The sequence below is a fragment of the Macaca fascicularis genome, chromosome 14, assembly GCF_037993035.2.
Source record: "Macaca fascicularis isolate 582-1 chromosome 14, T2T-MFA8v1.1".
NCBI lineage: Eukaryota > Metazoa > Chordata > Mammalia > Primates > Cercopithecidae > Macaca > Macaca fascicularis.
In genome coordinates, this window is record NC_088388.1 from 69,184,609 (window position 1) to 69,206,804 (window position 22,196).

General features: G+C 36.3%; 1 protein-coding gene and 2 pseudogenes across 1 annotated transcript; all 3 read right to left on the reverse strand.

Moving 5' to 3' along the window:
• Nucleotides 1-898: 898 nt before the first annotated feature.
• On the reverse strand, nt 899-1,807 carry LOC102121545 (olfactory receptor 52E4-like). The gene has a single exon (XM_015436035.2). It carries the CDS (start codon nt 1,805-1,807, stop codon nt 899-901), a length of 909 nt encoding a protein of 302 aa, XP_015291521.2.
• Nucleotides 1,808-10,997: 9,190 nt separating this feature from the next.
• LOC123568843 (olfactory receptor 52E1-like) lies at nt 10,998-20,302 on the reverse strand (annotated as a pseudogene).
• A 959-nt stretch (nt 20,303-21,261) lies between these two features.
• On the reverse strand, nt 21,262-22,196 carry LOC102122345 (olfactory receptor 52J3-like; annotated as a pseudogene).

Consider the following 22,196-nt stretch of genomic DNA (forward strand, 5'->3'; position numbering starts at 1 on the left):
ATGTCTCTTATCCAGTTGAGGAAGTTCCCCTCTTTTTTTAGTCTTCTGAAATGTTATCAGTGATTGATAATGGATTGTGTCAAATGCTTTTTATGCATTTATTAAGAAGATCATATATTTTTATTTTGCTTGATAATATGTTCACATACACTGGCTGGATTTCAAATGCATAAATTGCCTCTGTAGTTATAAGATAAACACTACCTGGTTATGATACATCATCATGTTATGCAGTCATTGGATCAATTTGCATACCTTTCGTTAATAATTTTTACAACTTAGTTTATGAAGAAATTTTGATATTTTATTTCATTTTTATATAATTTCCTTCTCTGGTTTTGCTATCATTGTAGAGTTGGCAACAGAGAATGAGTCTGACTCTTTCAGAGACAGAATTGAAAGATAAATAACAAGCAGATGGCAACAACCCACTGCAGTAAACTAAGGAGTATTACCTAGATCAATCAATATTGACAGAAAAATAGGTAATTGAAGGACAGAATTATAAGGTGTTGATTTATAGGTGAAAGATTCAAGAATTGTATTCCACCAAAATTTTCCTTTTTTATCAAATTTCTACATAATTTCACTGGTGACATGAAGAACATCTTTGTCCCTACAAATTCAAGAATCTCATTTCATTATTTTACTTCGGCCCACAATCTTGTCTTACTCTCAATAAGAAAAAAACTATTGAAAGTCAATATGGAAATTAGGTAAAGGAACCACTGAGCATAAGTTTCAGAGGCCCTAATCATGGCTGAAGTCAGGTCCGAGTGACCCTTTACCCAGTGTCAATTTTGGATTCCCTGAGTGACATACAAGCTGAAGGATAGCCTGAAATACTTTATGAACTTTAGAATACATTTCAGTCACTCCTTACAAACATTCTCACAACTCAGTCCCGAATTTGTTTTGTCCTAACTCCATAAATGACTGGATTTAAACAAGGAGGAACTACCACATACAGATTAGCCACGAGGATGTGAATGTACTGAGGAACATTTCTACCAAACCGGCGAGTCATAAAGGAGAAAAATGCTGGTGTATAAAAGGCTAAGATGACACAGATGTGTGAACCACATGTGCTAAGTGCTGTGAGCCTGGCATCCCTGGAAGGAAGGCAGAAAACAACTTTTAGGATCTGAACATATGAGAGGGCAATGAGGATTAAGTCAAAGATCAGGGTAGCAATGGTAAATAAACCATAGATCATATTGACCCTTATGCTGGCACAGGCAGGACGAGCGATTCCCATATGTTCACAGTTCGTATGAGGGATAACGTAGTGTCCACAAAAGGGCAATCGTTCAAGAAAAGAACAGAAGGGAATAGCAAGAAGCACTGGCTTTCCCACTACAAAAGAGGCCATGATGGCTACCACTTTGTTGGTGAGGATAGTGGTATATCTCAGTGGGTAACAGATGGCAACAAAGCGGTCAATTGCCATGGCCAGGAGTACACCAGATTCCATACCAGTGTGGGTGTGAATAAAGAACATTTGGATGAGGCAGCCTTCAAAGCTTATTTCCCTAAGGTTGAGCCAGAAGATGGCAAGCATCTTGGGGATGATGGAAGTTAAAAGACCCAGGTCAAAAAAAGAGAGAAGAGCAAGAAAGTAGAACATGGATTGATGAAGACTCTGTTCAGTCTTGATCACACACAGGATTGTGAAATTCCCCACAAGTGTGATCAGATAAACAACAAAGAAAGGGAAGGCAATCCAAATATGGAAAGCTTCCAGACCTGGGACACCCAGGAGAAGGAAGGCAGTGAGATGAGAGGCAGTGCCGTTCACAAAGGACATCCTGCTGAGGACTCTCAGAAGATACTTTACTGTCTTCTTCAATATTTCTGGGGAGACATAAGGGAATAGATAGTGGTTAAATATGACTATTTATAATTATAATTTATAATACTATTTATATACTATTTATATACTATAAATTATAATTTATAATACTATTTATAACAACATGCTAATTAAACTCTTGAAAACATAATAGAAGGGAATTAGGGTGAAATGCAACTATCAGCGACGTTGAAATTACTGACTATCCCATTTAGTATTTCATGGAGTTTGTGGAAGTCAGAAGCAGTTTTCTTCTAGTGGTCATATGATGTAGTGATTCATGATCATCCGTAGCTTATTTTTCTGTAAAATGCTTATTTATTTAAATTAGTTTCAATCAAAGACATGTACAGTAACAAGAACTTTTATGATATCTCTAAATCACCTTAGGTACTGAGTTGAGCAGATATTTAACACTCCCCCAAATGTTAAAAAAAAAAAAATGAAAGATTGCAATGAGAAGAAATTATAATGGTCAAGAAGATATCCACTCAAAAGGCCCATCCGCCTTTCATAGTCTCTGCTCAGTCGGTATGACATCTCTCTGTAGTTTCTTTACTAAGACTATGTTTACACATAGTTTTTAATGAGATTATTTTGATTTGGTTGATGACTTGATTATCAGTATTTTTCTACTTTTACAGTTGAAAAGTCGTGATCAATGCATAAACAAATAATGCAAAAATATGTGATCCCTTTTAATACAGGTAGAAGTACTTAATTTATGTTTAGAGGTAGAAGTATTTAATACAGGTAGGAGTATTTAATTTAGCATCCATGTGTGATATTTAGAGGAAAAAAAACCTTAAATAAACTAGGAAAAAATAAGTTTTTCAATTTGATGAAAATAATCTGAAAAACCTATAGTTGATATAATACTGAATGGTGAAACGCAAAGTTTTTCATAGAATTGGAAATTAGACAAGAATATCAACTAGCATCAATTATATTTAATAGTTTACTGGAGATTCTAACAAGGTCAATGTGTTAAGAAAAAAAAGATATCAAGATTGGAATGGAAGGTAAACTTTGCTATTCATTATTAACATGAATTTTTAGGTAGTAATGAAATCATTTAGAACCAAGCATTTAGCTGATCAATTATGCAAATATAAGAATCAATTCTTTTTATTTACTATCAGCAAACAATTATAATTTTGAATTAAAGTTTTTCAAAACTTCACAAAATCACTTACAACAGTATCAAAACATGAAATACTTAGCAATAAGCCCTAATATTATAAAACAGGACAGAGGAACTGAAAAGATCCCAAAATTACATATTCATGGTTTGGAAGACTGAAATATGTTGTCAATTTTCTAAAAATTGGTCAATAAATCTAAAACAAGTTCAATATATAACAATAAATTTAGGCTAATTCTAAAATAATTATGGGAATATGCTAAATTCCCCATAAAAAGTGAAACAAAAAGGGGGTCTTGTATTTAAAGACTTTAAACTTATTAAAAAACTAGAGTAATCAAGGTTATGTGGTATTTTCATAATGATGGAAAAATAAATAGAATAGTATAGAAACAGCAGAAATGGAAACACTTTATATGTTCAACTTAATATTTATAAAGAAACCTATATAGTATTTCAGTGAAGATAGATTCAATTCCAGCAATGGTACTAGTGAAACTGAATATACTTCTACTAAAAAAAAAAAAAAAAAAAAAAAAAAAAAAAAAACCTTCATTCCAACATCGCAATACGTGCAAAATAGTAATTACATTTTTGAGTTATATCTACATTTTTAAATACTTCAAATTAAAATTTTTTGTTCTGTTTTTTGAGACAGCTCTGTTGCCCAGGCTGGAGTCCAGTGGCACGATCACACATGACTTCAGCCTAACGCCTCCAAGCTCAAGTGATTCTCCCACCTCCCTTTCCCCAATAGCTGGGATTACAGGGTCCTGCCACCACACCTGGCTAATTTTTGTACTTTTTTGTAGAGATGAGATTTTGCCATGTTGCCCAGGCTGGTCCAGAATTCCTGAATTCAGCAATCCACATGCCTTGGCCTCCCAAATTGCTCAGATTACAGGTGTAAGCCACTGTGCACAGTCCAAATTCCAGCATTTAAAGAGTAAACAAAGGAGAGTATCTATACAACACAGTGGAAAGTAATGGATTCCTAGTCGGGATATAAAAACAAGAACCATAAAAATATCTTGTTATATGTTACCAATTTGAAAGATGTGTAATTAATAAAGTGAATATACAATTCACAGACTGGGAGGAAATATTCATCATCTCTATTTTTGAAAAACAATTTTTCCCAAGAATATGTAAGTATGCTTACAACTAAAATGTAAAAAAAAGAACAATCTATGCAAAAAGAAGAAAAGAAACCTAAAATAATACTTGGTAAAGAAAAATACACAAATGACATTAAAATTATCAAAATCATGGTGTTTCATTAATTGTGCCTAACATGTATAATGACATAATATCACACATTCGAAAGACTTGCTGAAATTAAAAAGCATAACAACATCAAATCCAAATTTTGACAAGGATGTAGAACGATGGATTCTGCTACATTGAATCCATTGAAAAGATCGAAACATTGGAAATAAATCATCATTTTTTATAAATGTGTTAATGCACATACCAATCATTACATGTAATAATTGAACTCCACGAAGCTTATTCCTAAATGAAATGAAAGCATATGTTCACATGAGACATGTACAAGAATATTCATAGCAACTTTATCCATAATTGTCCCAAAGTGGAAATAACACAAAGATCCATCAATAAATGAATAGAAAAATTAATCTTAGAATGTTTACATAATGAAATGTTATTTGCTGATTCAGGCAAATTGATTACTTATACATGCAACAGCATAGATATTATGCTGAGCCAATAATTGCTTAGTTACCAAAACGATTTATATGAAATCCTAAGAACATACATACACACACACACACACAGAGTATGTGCTGAAAATATCAGGTCAATTGTTGATAGGTGTTGAAAGGGTCAGGAATTGACTGAGAAGGAACACAAGAGGATGCTGTAACATTATGGAAAGATTCTGTATATTTACAGTGCTATAGGATACATAAGTAAAGATTCTTCTGTATACTCCAAGCTCAAATTCAGAATCTTTATTTGTGCATTTAAACATATGTACATTTTACCTTAAACATAAAATTCAAACTTGGAGAAAGCAATTCAGTCTTTGTGTTTGTTGAAATTAGGGGATGACAGTATTATGCTTCTATATTTAGTTTGCGTATGTTTCAGATGCTCCATAATAAAATGGTATGAAATATAAATCTAGTCAAAATATGTGTCATCATTTGTATTTAGTAAACTAAAATCCTATCACTTACTTTCATAAAATGTTTATTATTGGAGATAGAATATTCTATTTGAATAGAACATTAATTTATTTCAAACAAATAATAAAGAAAGCCAAAAATCTTAACATTTGACTGCTATATTTCACTGCTACACTCAGAGAGCTTAAAATAAAATAGAGAACATGGTCTTGTTATTTTCTTATTTAAGATCATCAGCTTTTAAGTAAAATGCTAACCATGATGTATTTTTATGATAGTTTGTAGTGAGTTTATTGATCATTGAAATTATTTCAAATAATGATGAATTCAGTGAGGGGTACACAGACACACACCATGCTAGGATTGTATCCTAGGATGTACCATATTACTTCACCCAAGATTTTTCAAATTTATCATTTACTTTTAACTATCATAGTATTTTTATGCCTTACTAAAATATTTCAAACATATTCTTCTGCACTTTCAACTGAATTTCATATTACTTTATTATTAAAATTTAAACCAATTTCTGGAAGCCAGAGGCCTAATTAATTGGGACTGTACCAGTTGAGATGGCCTTAACAATGTATGTTTTTCTCCAATTCAGGCATGCATACACCTATTTTTCTGCTTTATTTGCTTTATTTGACTGAACCTGTATGCTAGCAAAAGGTCCATTAAAGAAAATATATTTTGAGCACTGTGCTAAATACTTTATATAAATATTCTTATTGAAATTTTATACCCGCTATGAGTAGATGCAATTATCATACTAATTTTATAGGGAAACAAAGTTAAGGTTAAGAGAGTCTAATAGTGTAAGGTAATTCATAAACATAAATTGTACAGTTAAAATTAGAATATCTGCCTCACCATTACAAATTTCTTTTGGGCAGTAATGCTCTCACGAAGGTAGGTATGGAAGTAAGTAACAATTACAAGTTAAGAAAGAAAAGTGTTTTGTTCAAAATTGCACAGCTCTTTAAAGTCACTAGGTGGAGGACAATAAGAAAAATACATTTTCATAATTTATGTAATGTTCAACAGTCAGAATTTAAAAATATATGTTTGTGTGTATGCACTACAAGAATAAAATGGAAAGAGTAGACAGTATAGCTCATAAATCTCGTGGGCTAGAATTGCTGGAAATTTGGGGATGCACCCAAGGCCAGAAAAAAGGTGATATTGGATGATGTAGAAAAAACCTTGAGAATTCAAGTGAATCTTGGCAATTACAGCAATGAAAATGTGGGGAAAAGAAAGAGATCAGCCTGTTACTGTGTCTATATAGAAAGAAGTAGACATAAGAGACTCCATTTTGTTCTGTATTTGAGATGCTGTTAATCTGTGACCCTACCCCCAACCTTGTCCTTGCAAGAGACATGTGCTGTGGTAACTCAAGGTTTAATGGATTTTGGGTGTGCAGGGTGTGTCTTTGTTCCTAGAAAAGCTAGGTATTGTCCAAGGTTTATCCCCATGTGATAGGATGAAACAATGCCGCTAAAAGGTTTATCTCAAGGCACAGGATTTTCCTTTAAACTTATTCATGTCACAGAGATCCTTGTTCTTATGTCTTACTGCTGATTTCCTCCCTAAAAATGATCCTATTGTCCTGCCACTCCCTTATCTTTAAGATGGTAAAGATAATTATCTATAAATACTAAGGGAACTCAGAGACCGGTGCCGGCGTGGGTCCTCTGTAAGCTGAGCGCCGGTCCCCTGGGCCCCCGCTTTTCTTTCTCTATACTTTGTCTCTGTGTCTTACTTCTTTTCTCAAGTCTCTCGTTCCACCTAATGAGAAACACCCACAGGTGTGGAGGGGCAGGCCACCCCTTCAGAAAATATGTTGACTTTTTAGGAAGCACACAAAAGAAAGGCAAGTACATTTCAGGGAGGTATTTTTGGCTAGAAAAAGCTCTTAGAATTAAAATGTGGGAAGTACAATTTGACATAATCTAAGACCATTTCTAAACTTCATTCTCTTTCTTTTTCTTTCTTTCTTTCTTTTTTTTTTTTTTTTTTTTTTGTGACGGAGTTCACTCTAGTCACCCAAGCTGGAGTGCAATAGCATGATCTCGGCTCACTACAACCTCCACCTCCCAGATCAAATGATCTCCTGCCTCAGCCTCCTGAGTAGGTAGGATTACAGGCACCCTCCACCATGCCCGACTAATTTTTGTATTTTTCATATATACGGGGTTTCACCATGTGCAAGACTGGACACAGTCACGCATGCCTCAATTTCAGCACTTTGGGAAGCTAAGGCGGGCAGATTGCCTGAGCTCAGAAGTTGCAGACCAGCCTGGGCACATGACAAAACCCCATTCAAGCCACTGAACTCTAGCCTGGGCGACAGAGTGACACTCCATCTCAAAAAAATAAAATTAAATAAACAAGACAAAAAATAGCCAGGCGTGCTGGTGCGTGCCTGTGGTCCCAGCTACTCTGGAGGCTGAGATCAGAGGCAGAGGTTGCAGTGGGCTGAGGTCATGCCACTGCACTCCAACCTGGGTTGAAGAGTGAGGTTCTGTCTCAAGAAGAAAGAAAGTGGAAGGAAGGAAGGAAGGAAGGAAGGAAGGAAGGAAGGAAGGAAGGAAGGAAGGAAGGAAGGAAGGAAGGAAGGAAGAAGGAAGGGGAAGAGAAAGAAAGAGAAAAAGAAATTTCAGTGACTTAAAGTTTTTTTAAAGGTGACATAAATGATACAAATGTTGAATCTTTTAGAATTTTGAGGCCAAAACTTGACCAAAGCTTCTCTCTTAACATCCAGAGGACAAGTCATTCCTCTCCTTTATATTTGTGGTTCTGCCATCATTAGGGGACAATTACCTGTTTTAATATTTCCATGATAATGACTCTAATTCTGAGATTACAAAGTTTTGGCATATATAGCAGCAATAACATCCTATATCTACTATTTAAAACAGATACTAATAATAAATTATTCTATTATATTAATTGAGCATCAGGAGATTCAGAGCCATACCTTCTCAATACTCCGGCTATTCACCATCCATTGATAGATGTTAGCCTTGCAAATGAACCTGTTTTTTATCCCTTTTCTCAAAAGTTGTCAGAGTGTGGATTTATTTGAAGTCTACAATTTACAGGGCTTCAGATCTGACTAGCAGATAGGTCCACTTACTACACAGTTGCTGACAGGTGCACACTCTGTGTCAGATTCACCCATGGACTCTTTCTCTCCATATCAGAACCCATCTGTCCACTGTGACTGACTAAGAATCAGTTAGATATTCAAGGCCATTCCCTTTGAATCAGGAATGCATGGGTTGATGGCTTAATTATCTCACTTCCTTAAGATTTTAGACAAGTCATTCCCTGAGCCTTATTTTATTTTTCTGTAGAGGTTGAGATATTCAGAGCATCACCCTTATATGGCTCTACTTGTTCATGACTTGGTGCTCCCTTTCTCTGGTGGTAGCTGACATAAAGGGAGCCTGGCACTCTCATCTGTCATGTATATGTAAGTGACAATACCTGATGTGTCTTCCAGGAACTCTCCTCAATGTCCACTGTGTTGGGCTGCCCCACTCCTCTTAGCCTCTTTTTTAGGGAAGCCCACAAATATAAAATATGTCTTGGAATCGCTTCTCAAGGACACTGCCTCTTCTTGCAGTGCCCAGCTGGGCTTCCTGCCAAGTATCCCTCAAGAGGAACACATTATGAAAAGGAGTTGGCTCCCCTGAGAAGAACATCCTGTCTCAGTCTCTTTAGAGACTGGGAGTGTCTCAGCGTTCAAGTCAAGCATTCTGAAATCTCTTAGTTCAAACTTGCATCTAGAGAGTTGGAAATGCCTTTTATATTTTGTTTCATTGACACATCATTGTTTTATGTGTTTCAACTTCATTTCCAGATTTTCTATCCATTAACTTTTTCTAATTATTTTGGTCAAGGTCACTTCAATTTGAAACACATAGTTTTCAATTATGTGCTCCTTATTTTCCATTCATACATCTGAATTAGTAGCTATGGCCATTTCTGTACACACTTCTTTTTTAAAATCACTTAATATCATAATGAATCCTAAATGATATTTGGCTGTCTCTTTTATAGTCTGTTTGTACATTAAATAATAGCAGAGATATTAAGAAATTTGGCCTGGGACTAATTCATTTGAATTTCCATGTTATGTGGTAGTTATGTGGTTTTGTGTAATTTATTTAACTTCTGAATCTCAACTTACTTATTATGAAATCTGAACTATCTACAGAATCAAATGTAATTTCTAGAATGTCACAAGTGGTCAAGAAATGTCAGAAATTATTGTTGGTTGTAATGTTACTTCTTGTTTCATTGTGATTATATGCTTCTTAAATCATATGGAATTGTGAGGTTCTTCTTCCTATTCCTACATTTATCTCTCCTCTCCCTCTTCTTCTCCCTCTCCCTCTCCCCTCCTCTCTTTTCTTTTCTTCTCTTTTCTTGTCTTGTCTTGGTATTTTCTTTTCTTTTCTTTTCTTTTCTTTTCTTTTCTTTTCTTTTCTTTTCTTTTCCTTTCCTTTCTTCTCTGTCTCACTCTGTCACCCAGGCTGGAGTGCAGTGGTACTATCTCAGCTCACTGCAGCCTCTGCCTTCCGGGTTCCAGTGGTTCTCCTGCATCAGTCTTTCAAGTAGCTGGGCCACCACGCTCAGCTAAATTTTGTATTTTGGCAGAGATGGGGTTTAGCCATGATGGCCAAGCTGATCTCAAATTCCTGACCTCAGGTGATCCACCAGCCTTGGCCTCTCAAAATGTTGGGATTAGAGGCATGAGCCACAGTGCCCAGCTCCCTACACATTCTTTTGTAACTTTAAAAATGCCACCTCTCCCAATATAATATTAGTACATAATATTAATGTTATATATGTCCTTTCCCCAATATTTGTCAAAATATTTATCCAGAGACCAATTCTACCAGTGTATGGAAACTTCATATGGTATGCTTACTTTTCCATTTTCAGGTCCATTGAATATTTTGATGAAAATAGTGGTAAAGAAAAATCTGAGGGCACATGTGCTTTTTGTTTGATGAATCTAAAAGTATTTTATATAACAGTGTCCTTTCTATTTGGGGCTATATTTTGTTAGCTTATAGAAATTACTTTCATGATATTATTACACTTCTCTCTCATTGTTCGTTCTCACTTTCAGATTAGTCACTTCAAGGTAATCAATGTTGGTAAGATGTTATTATAAGTGGATCAGAAAAAGCATAAACCAGTGCATGCACTTTGTAGTATTTGCTCAAACCCTAATCTTGCTACCTTGTGTTAATATTGCTCTCTGGTGAAAGAAGAAGTTCAGGTCCTGTTTATGTAGCCACTTGGCCATGTGTAGAACTTCTGTGTGTTCAGAAGGAAGGAATTTAGTGTGTCTGTTCATCTGCCCATTTCCCTCTGTAGACACTGTGCTTCATACCATATCATCATTGCCTCAATATACTCATCTATAAAAAGGAGGTGTTAAGACTTTAAATTACTTTTTACTGATGTTATAAGGTTTTAGTGAGTTAATACTTACCAAGTTACAAAAACCGTACCTGGTTTATAATGTGTATTGTATAAATGTTTGTTATTATTATTAGTAGTCACTTTTTATCAACTTCACATGAATTTTCATGTAAATGCTACTTTATTTATCACATAATTGTTGACATTTATGGTACATTGTAGAAACTATGCTGATATAAAATATTGGTTTATTTTCCTCACTAATATAAGTAAATGACTCTATAAATCTATACATTGAACACCATCTTCCCCAGATATTGTAATAGTGTTGTGACTTTGAGAGTATAGAATAAATTTCACACTTTCCTACTCAATACTCTTAATCACTGTAGTCTAAATTTCATAATTTATTTCTGAAAGCTCTATTTGTCCCCTCTCTGATCTTCTTAGGTCTGACCCCATTGAGAGCAGGTGGGATTACAACATAAAAATTGGCAAGAAAAATATAGATGAATTGAGGGAAATTTTGGCCAAACCAGTGAGTCATGATGGAGAAAAACGCTGGTGCATAGACCAGCATGACACAGACATGGGAGCCACAGGTACTGAGTGCCTTGAGTCGGGCATCCCTGGAGGGTGGGTGAAAGACAGCACAGAGTATCTGGACATGGGAAAGGACAATGGCTATGATGTCAAACACTAGGATAGAGAAGACACACAAACCATAGATAATGTTGACCTTGATACTGGTACAGGGCAGGAGCTTGATGCTCATATTCTCATAGTAGATGAGGGGGTTGATTTGGTGTCTACAGAAGGGCAGTCTTAGGATGAGTAGAACAAAGGGTATGGCAATGGCTAAGGGTCTCAGAAGAATGACCAGTGCTATAACTGACACTGCCTTGTTTGTCAGCACCAATGTGTAGCAAAGAAGGTTACAGATGGCCACATAGCGATTATAGGCCATGACAACAAGCACAGCTGACTCCACATCAGTTCACAGGTGGATAAAGAACATCTGGATTAGACAGGCCTCAAAAGTGGTTTCTCTCAGCTTGAACTAGAAGATGACAGGCATCTTGGAGATGGTGGATATGGACAGGCCCAGGGCAATAGATGACAGAATAGCCAAGAAGTAGAACATGGGTTCATGCAAATTGTTTTCATTCTAAATCATAAAAATAAGTGCAGTATTTTCTAATAGTGAAGTTAAACATACAACACAAAATGGAAAGCCAATCCACATGTGTCCTGGAATTTCCAAAAGGAAAAAAAAGTGGGGATGAAACTATGTGTCATTAAGAGTGACCGTGCTTCTGAGGCCCTTTTACAGCTGCACATCTCATAGAGCAGAATCCTCACTTATTAAGAGGCTTCAGATCTTAGAATACAATGTCACTGATTTCTTACCAAATAATACAAAAATATGTTTTCCTTTTTTCTAATAACCAAGCCCATCAAGACATAACTACATGAATTTTATGAAAACTTAACTACATCTTTATTGTTTAATTTCAATAAAGCTAATCTTATATCTTACACTTATTTTCATTCAAATAGACAACATAGTTAAATAAATTTGTAACTATCAAGGACAAATAGAATATCAGGTAAATGGTAAGATATTTGGTGTATAGACAGGCATTATTCATTGTTACTTTTCTTAAAGAAGTTTTATAGAGCTTAGAAATTTAAATAATCAAAATACAATATATGGTTTCTTTGGGATTTCAAATGTGTATTTTTCTTCCTATCCCAAGTAACGTCCATCCTGTAATGAATTGCTGTAGCCTGTGGAGGTAATAAAATAATTTTAAAAGTTCCAAACGAAGTGCAGAAAACCATTAAAATAAGAGTTATACCTTGTACCAGAGATGACATCATTGCTGTTACAGGAGACAGTTTCAAAGCTGGGAAATACAAATGCATGATGAATTTAATTGATATAGTTGAGATGACCTTACCATTACATTTTACAATTCATAGTTGAAAATTGCAGAGGGGAAAAATATGAAATTATAAGAATTTGGTTCATGGCAACATTAGCAGTAGCTTTTCCAGGCTAACTCTGTTTCTTAATGAATTAATTGGATTTAATCATTTTAGGTGGAGTTAAGTTTTCATTATGAATGTGTGGTAGAGTATTTTAATGCATCGGTAGAAATATTCAAAACAAAAATAACAAAAGAGTTACAAGCTTTATTGAAGTAAAATCTAGTATATTTGTAGAATCAGTGTTAATTCTATTTTACATTCTATGCCAAAAAGATCAGACTTTATATTTCTGATTGGCTTAAACATCTGTTCATGGCTGCTCGTCTTCTACCATTTCCCAACAGTGGGACTGCTGGATCATATGACAGTTCTCATTTTAGTTCCAGAAGAACTTCCCCAACCTAGTAGGGCAGGCCAACATTCAAATCCAGGAAATACAGAGAACGCCACAAAGATACTCCTTGAGAAGAGCAACTCCAAGACACATAATTGCCAGATTCACCAAAGTTGAAATGAAGGAAAAAATCTTAAGGGCAGACAGAGAGAAAGCTCGGGTTACCCACAAAGGGAAGCCCATCAGACTAACAGCAGATCTCTCAGCAGAAACTCTCCAAGCCAGAAGAGAGTGGGGGCCAATATTCAACATTCTTAAAGAAAAGAATTTTCAACCCAGAATTTCATATCCAGCCAAACTAAGTTTCATAAGTGAAGGAGAAATAAAATCCTTTACAGATAAGCAAATGCTTAGAGATTTTGTCACCACTAGGCCTGCCTTACAAGAGACCCTGAAGGAAGCACTCAACATGGAAAGGAACAACCGGTACCAGCCATTGCAAAAACATGCCAAAATGTAAAGACCATCGAGGCTAGGAAGAAACTGCATCAACTAACAAGCAAAATAACCAGTGAATATCATAATGGCAGGATCAAGTTCACACATGACAATCTTAACCTTAAATGTAAATGGACTAAATGCTCCAATTAAAAGACACAGACTGGCAAACTGGATAAAGAGTCAAGACCCATCAGTCTGCTGTATTCAGGAGACCCATCTCACATGCAGAGACATACATAGGCTCAAAATAAAGGGATGGAGGAAGATCTATCAAGCAAATGGAGAACAAAAAAAAGCAGGGGTTGCAATACTAGTCTCTGATAAAACAGACTTTAAACCATCAAAGATCAAAAGAGACAAAGAAGGCCATTACATAATGGTAAAGGGATCAATTCAACAGGAAGAGCTAACTATCCTAAATATATATGCGCCCAATACAGGAGCACTCAGCTTCATAAAGCAAGTCCTTGGAGACTTACAAAGAGACTTAGACTCCAATAATAATGGGAGACTTTAACACCCCATGGTCAACATTAGACAGATCAACGAGACAGAAAGTCAATAAGGATATCCAGGAATTGAACTCAACTCTGCACCGAGTGGACCTAATAGACATCTACAGAATTCTCCACCCCAAATCAACAGAATATACATTCCTCTCAGCACCACATTCTAAAACTGACCACATAGTTGGAAGTAAAGCACTCCTCAGCAAATGTAAAAGAACAGAAATTATAACAAACTGTCTCTCAGACCACAGTGCAATCAAACTAGAACTCAGGACAAAGAAACTCAATCAAAAACACTCAACTACATGAAAACTGAACAACCTGCTCCTGAATGACTACTGGGTACATAACAAAATGAAGGCAGAAATAAAGATGTTCTTTGAAACCAATGAGAACAAAGATACAACATACCAGAATCTCTGGGACACATTTAAAGCAGTGTGTAGAGGGAAATTTATAGCACTAAATGCCCACAAGAGAAAGCTGGAAAGATCTAAAATTGACACTCTAACATCACAATTAAAATAACTAGAGAAGCAAGAGCAAACGCCCTCAAAAGCTAGCAGAAGGCAAGAAATAACTAAGATCAGAGCAGAACTGAAGGAGATAGAGACACAAAAAACCCTCCAAAAAATCAATGAATTCAGGAGCTGGTCTTTTGAAAAGATCAACAAAATTGATAGACCACTAGCAAGACTAATAAAGAAGAAAAGAGAGAAGAATCAAATAGATGCAATAAAAAATGATAAAGGGGATATCACCGCCGACTCCACAGAAATACAAACTACCATCAGAGAATACTATAAACACCACTATGCAAATAAACTAGAAAACCTAGAAGAAATGGATAATTTCCTGGACACTTACACTCTCCCAAGACTAAACCAGGAAGAAGTTGAATCCCTGAATAGACCAATAGCAGACTCTGAAATTGAGGCAATATTTAATAGCCTACCAACCAAAAAAAGTCCAGGACCAGATGGATTCACAGCCGAATTCTACCAGAGGTACAGGAGGAGTTGGTACCCTTCCTTCTGAAACTATTCCAATCAATAGAAAAAGAGGGAATCCTCCCTAACTCATTTTACGAGGCCAACATCATCCTGATACCAAAGCCTAACAGAGACACACAAAAAAGAGAATTTTAGACCAATATCCCTGATGAACACTAATGCAAAAATCCTCAATAAAATACTGGCAAACCGAATCCAGCAGCACATCAAAAAGCTTATCCACCATGATCAAGTGGGCTTCATCCCTGCGATGCAAGTCTGGTTCAACATACGAAAATCAATAAATGTAATCCAGCATATAAACAGAACCAAAGACAAAAACCACATGATTATCTCAATAGATGCAGAAAAGGCCTTTGACAAAATTCAACAGCCCTTCATGCTAAAAATTCTCAACAAATTTGGTATTGATGGAACGTATCTCAAAATAACAAGAGTTATTTATGAGAAACCCACAGCCAATAATGGGCAAAAACTGGAAGCATTCCCCTTGAAAACTGGCACAAGACAGGGATGCCCTCTCTCACCACTCCTATTCAACATAGTGCTGGAAGTTCTGGCTAGGGCAATCAGGCAAGAGAAAGAAATCAAGGGTATTCAGTTAGGAAAAGAAGAAGTCAAATTGTCCCTGTTTGCAGATGACATGATTGTATATTTAGAAAACCCCATTGTCTCAGCCTAAAATCTCCTTAAGCTTGAAGTTGATAAGCAACTTCAGCAAAGTCTCAGGATACAAAATTAATGTGCAAAAATCACAAGCATTCTTATACACCAGTAACAGACAAACAGTGAGCCAAATCAGGAATGAACTTCCATTCACAATTGCTTCAAAGAGAATAAAATACCTAGGAATCCAACTTACAAGGGATGTAAAGGACCTCTTCAAGGAGAACTACAAACCACTGCTCAGTGAAATAAAAGAGGACACAAACAAATGGAAGAACATACCATGCTCATGGATAGGAAGAATCAATATCGTGAAAATGGCCATACTGCCCAAGGTAATTTATAGATACAATGCCATCCTCATCAAGCTACCAATGAGTTTCTTCACAGAATTGGAAAAAACTGCTTTAAAGTTCATATGGAACCAAAAAAGAGCCCGCATTGCCAAGACAATCCTAAGTCAAAAGAACAAAGCTGGAGGCATCACGCTACCTGACTTCAAACTATACTACAAGGCTACAGTAACCAAAACAGCATGGTACTGGTACCAAAACAGAGATATAGACCAATGGAACACAACAGAGTCCTCAGAAATAATACCACACATCTACAGCCAACTGATCTTTGACAAATCTGAGAAAAACAAGAAATGGGGAAAGGATTCCCTATTTAATAAATGGTGCTGGGAAAATTGGCTAGCCATAAGAAGAAAGCTGAAACTGGATCCTTTCCTTACTCCTTATACAAAAATTAATTCAAGATGGATTAATTCAAGATGGATTAATTCAATGTTAGACCTAATACCATAAAAACCCTAGAAGAAAACCTAGGTAGTACCATTCAGGACATAGGCATGAGTAAAGACTTCATGTCTAAAACACCAAAAGCAACAGCAACAAAAGCCAAAATTGACAAATGGGATCTCATTAAACTAAAGAGCTTCTGCACAGCAAAAGAAACTACCATCAGAGCGAACAGGCAACCTACAGAATGGGAGAAAATTTTTGCAATCTACTCATCTGACAAAGGGCTAATATCCAGAGCCTACAAAGAACTCAAACAAATTTACAAGAAAAAAACAAACAACCCCATCCAAAAGTGGGCAAAGGATATGAACAGACATTTCTCGAAAGAAGACATTCATACAGCCAACAGACATATGAAAAAATGCTCATCATCACTGTCCATCAGAGAAATGCAAATCAAAACCACAATGAGATACCATCTCACACCAGTTAGAATGGCAATCATTAAAAAGTCAGGAAACAACAGGTGTTGGAGAGGATGTGGAGAAATAGGAACACTTTTACACTATTGGTGGGACTGCAAACTAGTTCAACCATTATGGAAAACAGTATGGCGATTCTTCAAGGATCTAGAACTAGATGTACCATATGACCCAGCCATCCCATTACTGGGTATATACCCAAAGGATTATAAATCATGCTGCTATAAAGACACATGCACACGTATGTTTATTGCAGCACTACTCACAATAGCAAAGACTTGGAATCAACCCAAATGTCCATCAGTGACAGACTGGATTAAGAAAATGTGGCACATGTACACCATGGAATACTATGCAGCCATCAAAAAGGATGAGTTTGTGTCCTTTGTAGGGACATGGATGCAGCTGGAAACCATCATTCTTAGCAAACTATCACAGGAACAGAAAACCAAACACTGCATGTTCTCACTCATAGGTGAGGACTGAACAATGAGATCTCCTGGATTCGGGAAGGGGAACATCACACACCGGGGCCTATCATGGGGAGGGCTAGGGGGGAGGGATTACATTGGGAGTTATACCTGATGTAAATGACGAGTCGATGGGTGCTGACGAGTTGATGGGTGCAGCACACCAACATGGCACTAGTATACATATGTAACAAACCTGCACGTTATGCACATGTACCCTAGAACTTAAAGTATAATAATAATAATAATAATAAAAGAAATAGGAAAAAGCATTTCAAATACAAAACTAAAAAAAAGACTTGGGTCAAACTAAAAACAAATTATATTAAAAACAATAATAAAAAAAAAAGAATACAGCAAGGGATGAAGCAAATTTCCTATACTCATGACACTTATCTTGGGTGAAGGGAAAGGGAGGGCTATGGTGAGCAAAGTGGACCATAAACGAATGCATATCTAAGAAAATTCCCTACATTAAAATTTGAGTACGTGGACAAGGAAGAGTATCACTTAAAAAAATAAATAAATAAAATAATAAAATAAAATAAAATAAAATAAAATAAAATAAAATAAAAAAAGGTTATAAAGAGACATGATATGCTTTGCGGAAGAAGGTTTGGAATGAGTTTTGAAAGATGTTCAATTATTAATTGGAATTAAATAATACAATGAATTAAGGGAGGGTGTTTATGATTAAAAATATAATGAATAAAAGCAAAATATTGCTTCATTGAGCATTAAAATATAACTTGGAATTAATACTAGAGATATATTTGAGAATTTGAGTGGCATAGAGGCAGAGGTCTTAGCTTTCTGCTTCACTGGCATTTAAACCATGCCTAGAGGAGTGCCTGGCACTCATCTATTGTCAAATAATTATATAGTGAATAAATGAATTAATTATTAATGGAGTTTAATTAACACCAGGCTTAAGATTTCTACTGCATTGGAAGGCGCCTACGGTCATTAAGATATTTAAGTAAGGTAATTTCAAGTTTGAATATGTGTAAAATATTTATGCTGTGCCCTTTTGTAGATTCATGGAAAAATTCCTCATGGATGTGGGGTAGACCTTCTTCTGTTATTAATACTGAGGATAAGCTATTTATTATTTCAATTTTTAATTTTTTTTAATTGCTTCTCCTTTGCCCATTTTCTCATTTCCTAAATTTTGTCGGTGTTATTGCTTTGTTTTGATTTTGGTTTTATTAGCAGCTCAGTAAGTAAAGAGAAAATTGAGGTCTCGTATGAGATGTATAACTTTGGAAAGACAGAAATATTCTGTCTCTAGGGTACTGCCAGACTCCTAAGGGAAGTGTCTTGACTATTATAAACCCTATTGCAATCAAGGTACTTGCCGACCTGAACTACACTTGCAGGATATCCCAACACAAATACTTATACTTTTCTTTTCTGAAACTAAGATTAACATTGTTGTTTTCGCATTAAGTAGAAGAGGCACTCAGATATTCAACATGCTATGATTAGAGAGACAGTGGTCTGTTCCTTACTCTGACAGAGGAGATAATGAAAAAGAGGAAGGATTTTTATGAAAGACATGAAATATACGAGTAATACTGTGTAATAGTAAGGAACGTGATGAGGAAAGAGCATATAAATAACTGCTGATGCAATGAGGGATATCTGTCCTAGTTTTTGTTCCTCCTCACCTAACTGAAATCTGTTGAATTGAAGCCAGTAGTGAGCAGAAAATATATAGTATCTCTTAACTGCATAGACAACAGTGTCAGACATAACTTGTTTTAAATTTCTAGATCCATGACCAAGCTATTTAATTTAACAGAGAGAAAATGTTACGGTGATAACAACACTTTCAGTTCAGTTGCTCTTTATAATTGCATGAGAAATGCATGTAATTCATTCAAAGCCCTTAATACTACTATTGACGTAGTAATACCAGCTGTTGTCATTGTTGATATTTTAAATATAATGCTATAGAGGTACAGTTTCATTCTGGCTTGAACCAGTGGGCAAGTGTTGAGATTACCAGGTATCTTTTAAAAGCCACTTGATTATTCCATTCTGGTGACACCTGCTATGTAATGAATATTATGAATATTATGTGAGTATCATGGGCATTTTGGGTTGCCATTATTTTTTATTGATTGATTGATTAATTGATTTAATATTTTTGAAACAGAGTCTAGCTGTTGTTGCCCAGGCTGGAGTACAGAGGCGCCATCTCAGCTCACTGCAACTTCTGCCTCCCAGATTCAAGCGATTCTCCTGCCTCAACCTCCTGAGTAGCAAATCCCTCCAATCTTCAAGTCTAATTAAAAATAATGAAACAAATAAAATAAGATTAGAAGTGGACTATCCTTTGGATGCTGGATAAGAAGAAAAAAAGTAGATGTTTATCTCAGAATGATTCTAATCTAGATGAAAGGGAAAACCACCTGAAGATTTATATCTATTCTTTACTAGGATAATGAAAAAGTGGGAGCCCAAGAGAGAAAAAATGTTCACAATAAATGTTTTACTTTGATTTGGAGTCTTCCCTGTGCTGTATCCCTCTGAGTGTATAAAGAGAGGTAACAGTATGGTTCAGGCATGTTGGATTGGGTAAATAAATAATGCTCCCTTCATTTTTATAAACACAGCAACTAAAAATATGTATCATGAGTAATTTTTACAAATATTATAATTGGTTACGTATGAAAGTGTTTAAAAATATTTAAAAACATTTCTTCGAAATTATTAACATTGTTTGGTTACTTAATAGGTGTGTGGTAATGTTCACTAACCAATGGCACCTTCTTCAAGTCATCTATTTTCATACTGATTGGAATTCCGGGCCTTGAATCAGTGCAGCCTGGACTGGAATTCCATTCTTCATGTCTTTTATCTTGTCTGCTGTTGGAAATGTCCTACTCATCACTATCATCCACACTGAGTGTGGTATCCATGAGCCCATGTATATCTTTTTAGCTGTGTTGGCAGCTACTGACCTACGCCTGACCTTATGCATTACTCCGAAAATGCTCATGATCTTTTGGCTGCAATCAAGGGAGATTTACTTTGACCCCTGTCTAATTCAAATGTATTTTACTCACACTTTCCAGTGCATGGAGTCTGGCATTCTCCTGGCCATGGCTTTTGACTGATATGTGGCTATCTGTGTACCCCTGAGACACTCTGCTATCCTCACTATGAAGGTGCTCATCAGCATCATTATGGTGGTGACCATTCCAGCATCTGTTATCATCATCATGTGTCCACTTCTAATTAAGTTGTGCCTGAAGCATTTCCATGCCGCAGCCATCTCTCATTCCTACTGTGAGCACGTGGCTGTGGTAAAGCTGGCTGCAGAAAATGTCAGAGCCGATAAAGCTTATGGACGGCTTGTGGGTTTCTCAGTCCTTGGATTTGATGTGATCTTCATTTTCTTGTCCTATGCCTTTATCTTCCAGGCTGTCTTCAAATTGCCACAGAAGGAGGCATGATTCAAGGCATTCAACACGTGCACAACTCACATCTTTGTCTTTCTCCAGTTCTATATTCTCACATTTTTAATATCTTTTATACACAGGTTTGGCTTCAGTGTTGCTCCTTATGTACACATTCTTCTGTCCAACTTTTACCTGCTTGTTCCACCCCTGCTTAACCCTATTGTCTATGGAGTGAAGACCAAACAGATCCGAGAGGGAGCTATCAAAATGTTCACTCACAAAGGTTGATTTACAGGCAATCCAACCCATCATTCACTGTTCCTAATAATATACCTAGTAATTCTTGTCATGCAGAGTTGTACTTTAAGAATCTTTGAATTATTTTAGTTTACACAGGATAAGTGCAAATTTTATTCCTTTACGATTTGCAGAATCTCTTGATATGAAATTCATTTACAAAACAATTATCTAGTGAAATCTCAAAATTGACTTTTGTCAGCCATATCCACACCCTCAAGAAGTAAAGAAATAAGAGACCTTACCTTGAGGTGAAAGTATGGACCACATGCTCATGAATCTGCTTGGTTCTCACACCATAGATAATAGGATTGAGGGCAGGTGGAATGACCACATAGAGGTTGGCAACAGTAATGTGGACATAATGGGGAATTTTTTTGCCAAATCGATGGGTGAAGAAGGAGAAGAGAGAGGGTGTATAGAAAACACACATCACCCCAACATGTGAGCCACACGTGCTCAGTGCTTTATGACAAGCTTCTTGAGATGGGAGGTGGAAAACAGCTTGGAGAATGCAGGTATAGGAGATTCCAACAAGTGTCACATCCAAAATAAGAAAAGAAGCCACAAAAAGCCCATAAATCACATTGAGGTGAATGCTAGCACAGGCCAACTTGCAATGCCCGTGTGCTCACAGCAGGTGTGGGCAATAATCCGAGCCTCACAGAAGGGCAGATGATGGTTTAGGTAGACAGTGGGCAACATGAGCAGGACTGGGTGCAATATAATGCCCACACCAATGCCTGCCAACACTCGGGGTGTCAGAATAGAGGTATAGTGGAGTGGTGTACAGATGGCTACATAGCCGTCAAAGACCGTTGCCAGTAGCACAGTGGACTCCATTCCTGTGAAGGTATGTATCAGAAACATCTGGACTACACAGGCTCCAAAGCCAATTTTATGTGCATCAAACCAGAAGATACCTAACATACGAGGCACTGAGGATGTTGAGAGAGCTAGGTCTATGGCTGATAAGATGGCTAGAAAGTAGAACATAGGGTCCCAAAGAGTATGCTCAGACCAGATTGTCAGTAGATTTGTAGCATTGCCCAGCAGAGCCATTAAGTAAACAGAGCAAAAGGGCAGGGAAATCCAGCCATGGAAAGCCTCAAGTCCTGGGATGCCTGTCAGAAAAAAGGTATCTGGGTAGAAAATGGTGGTGTTGGTGTGGAACAT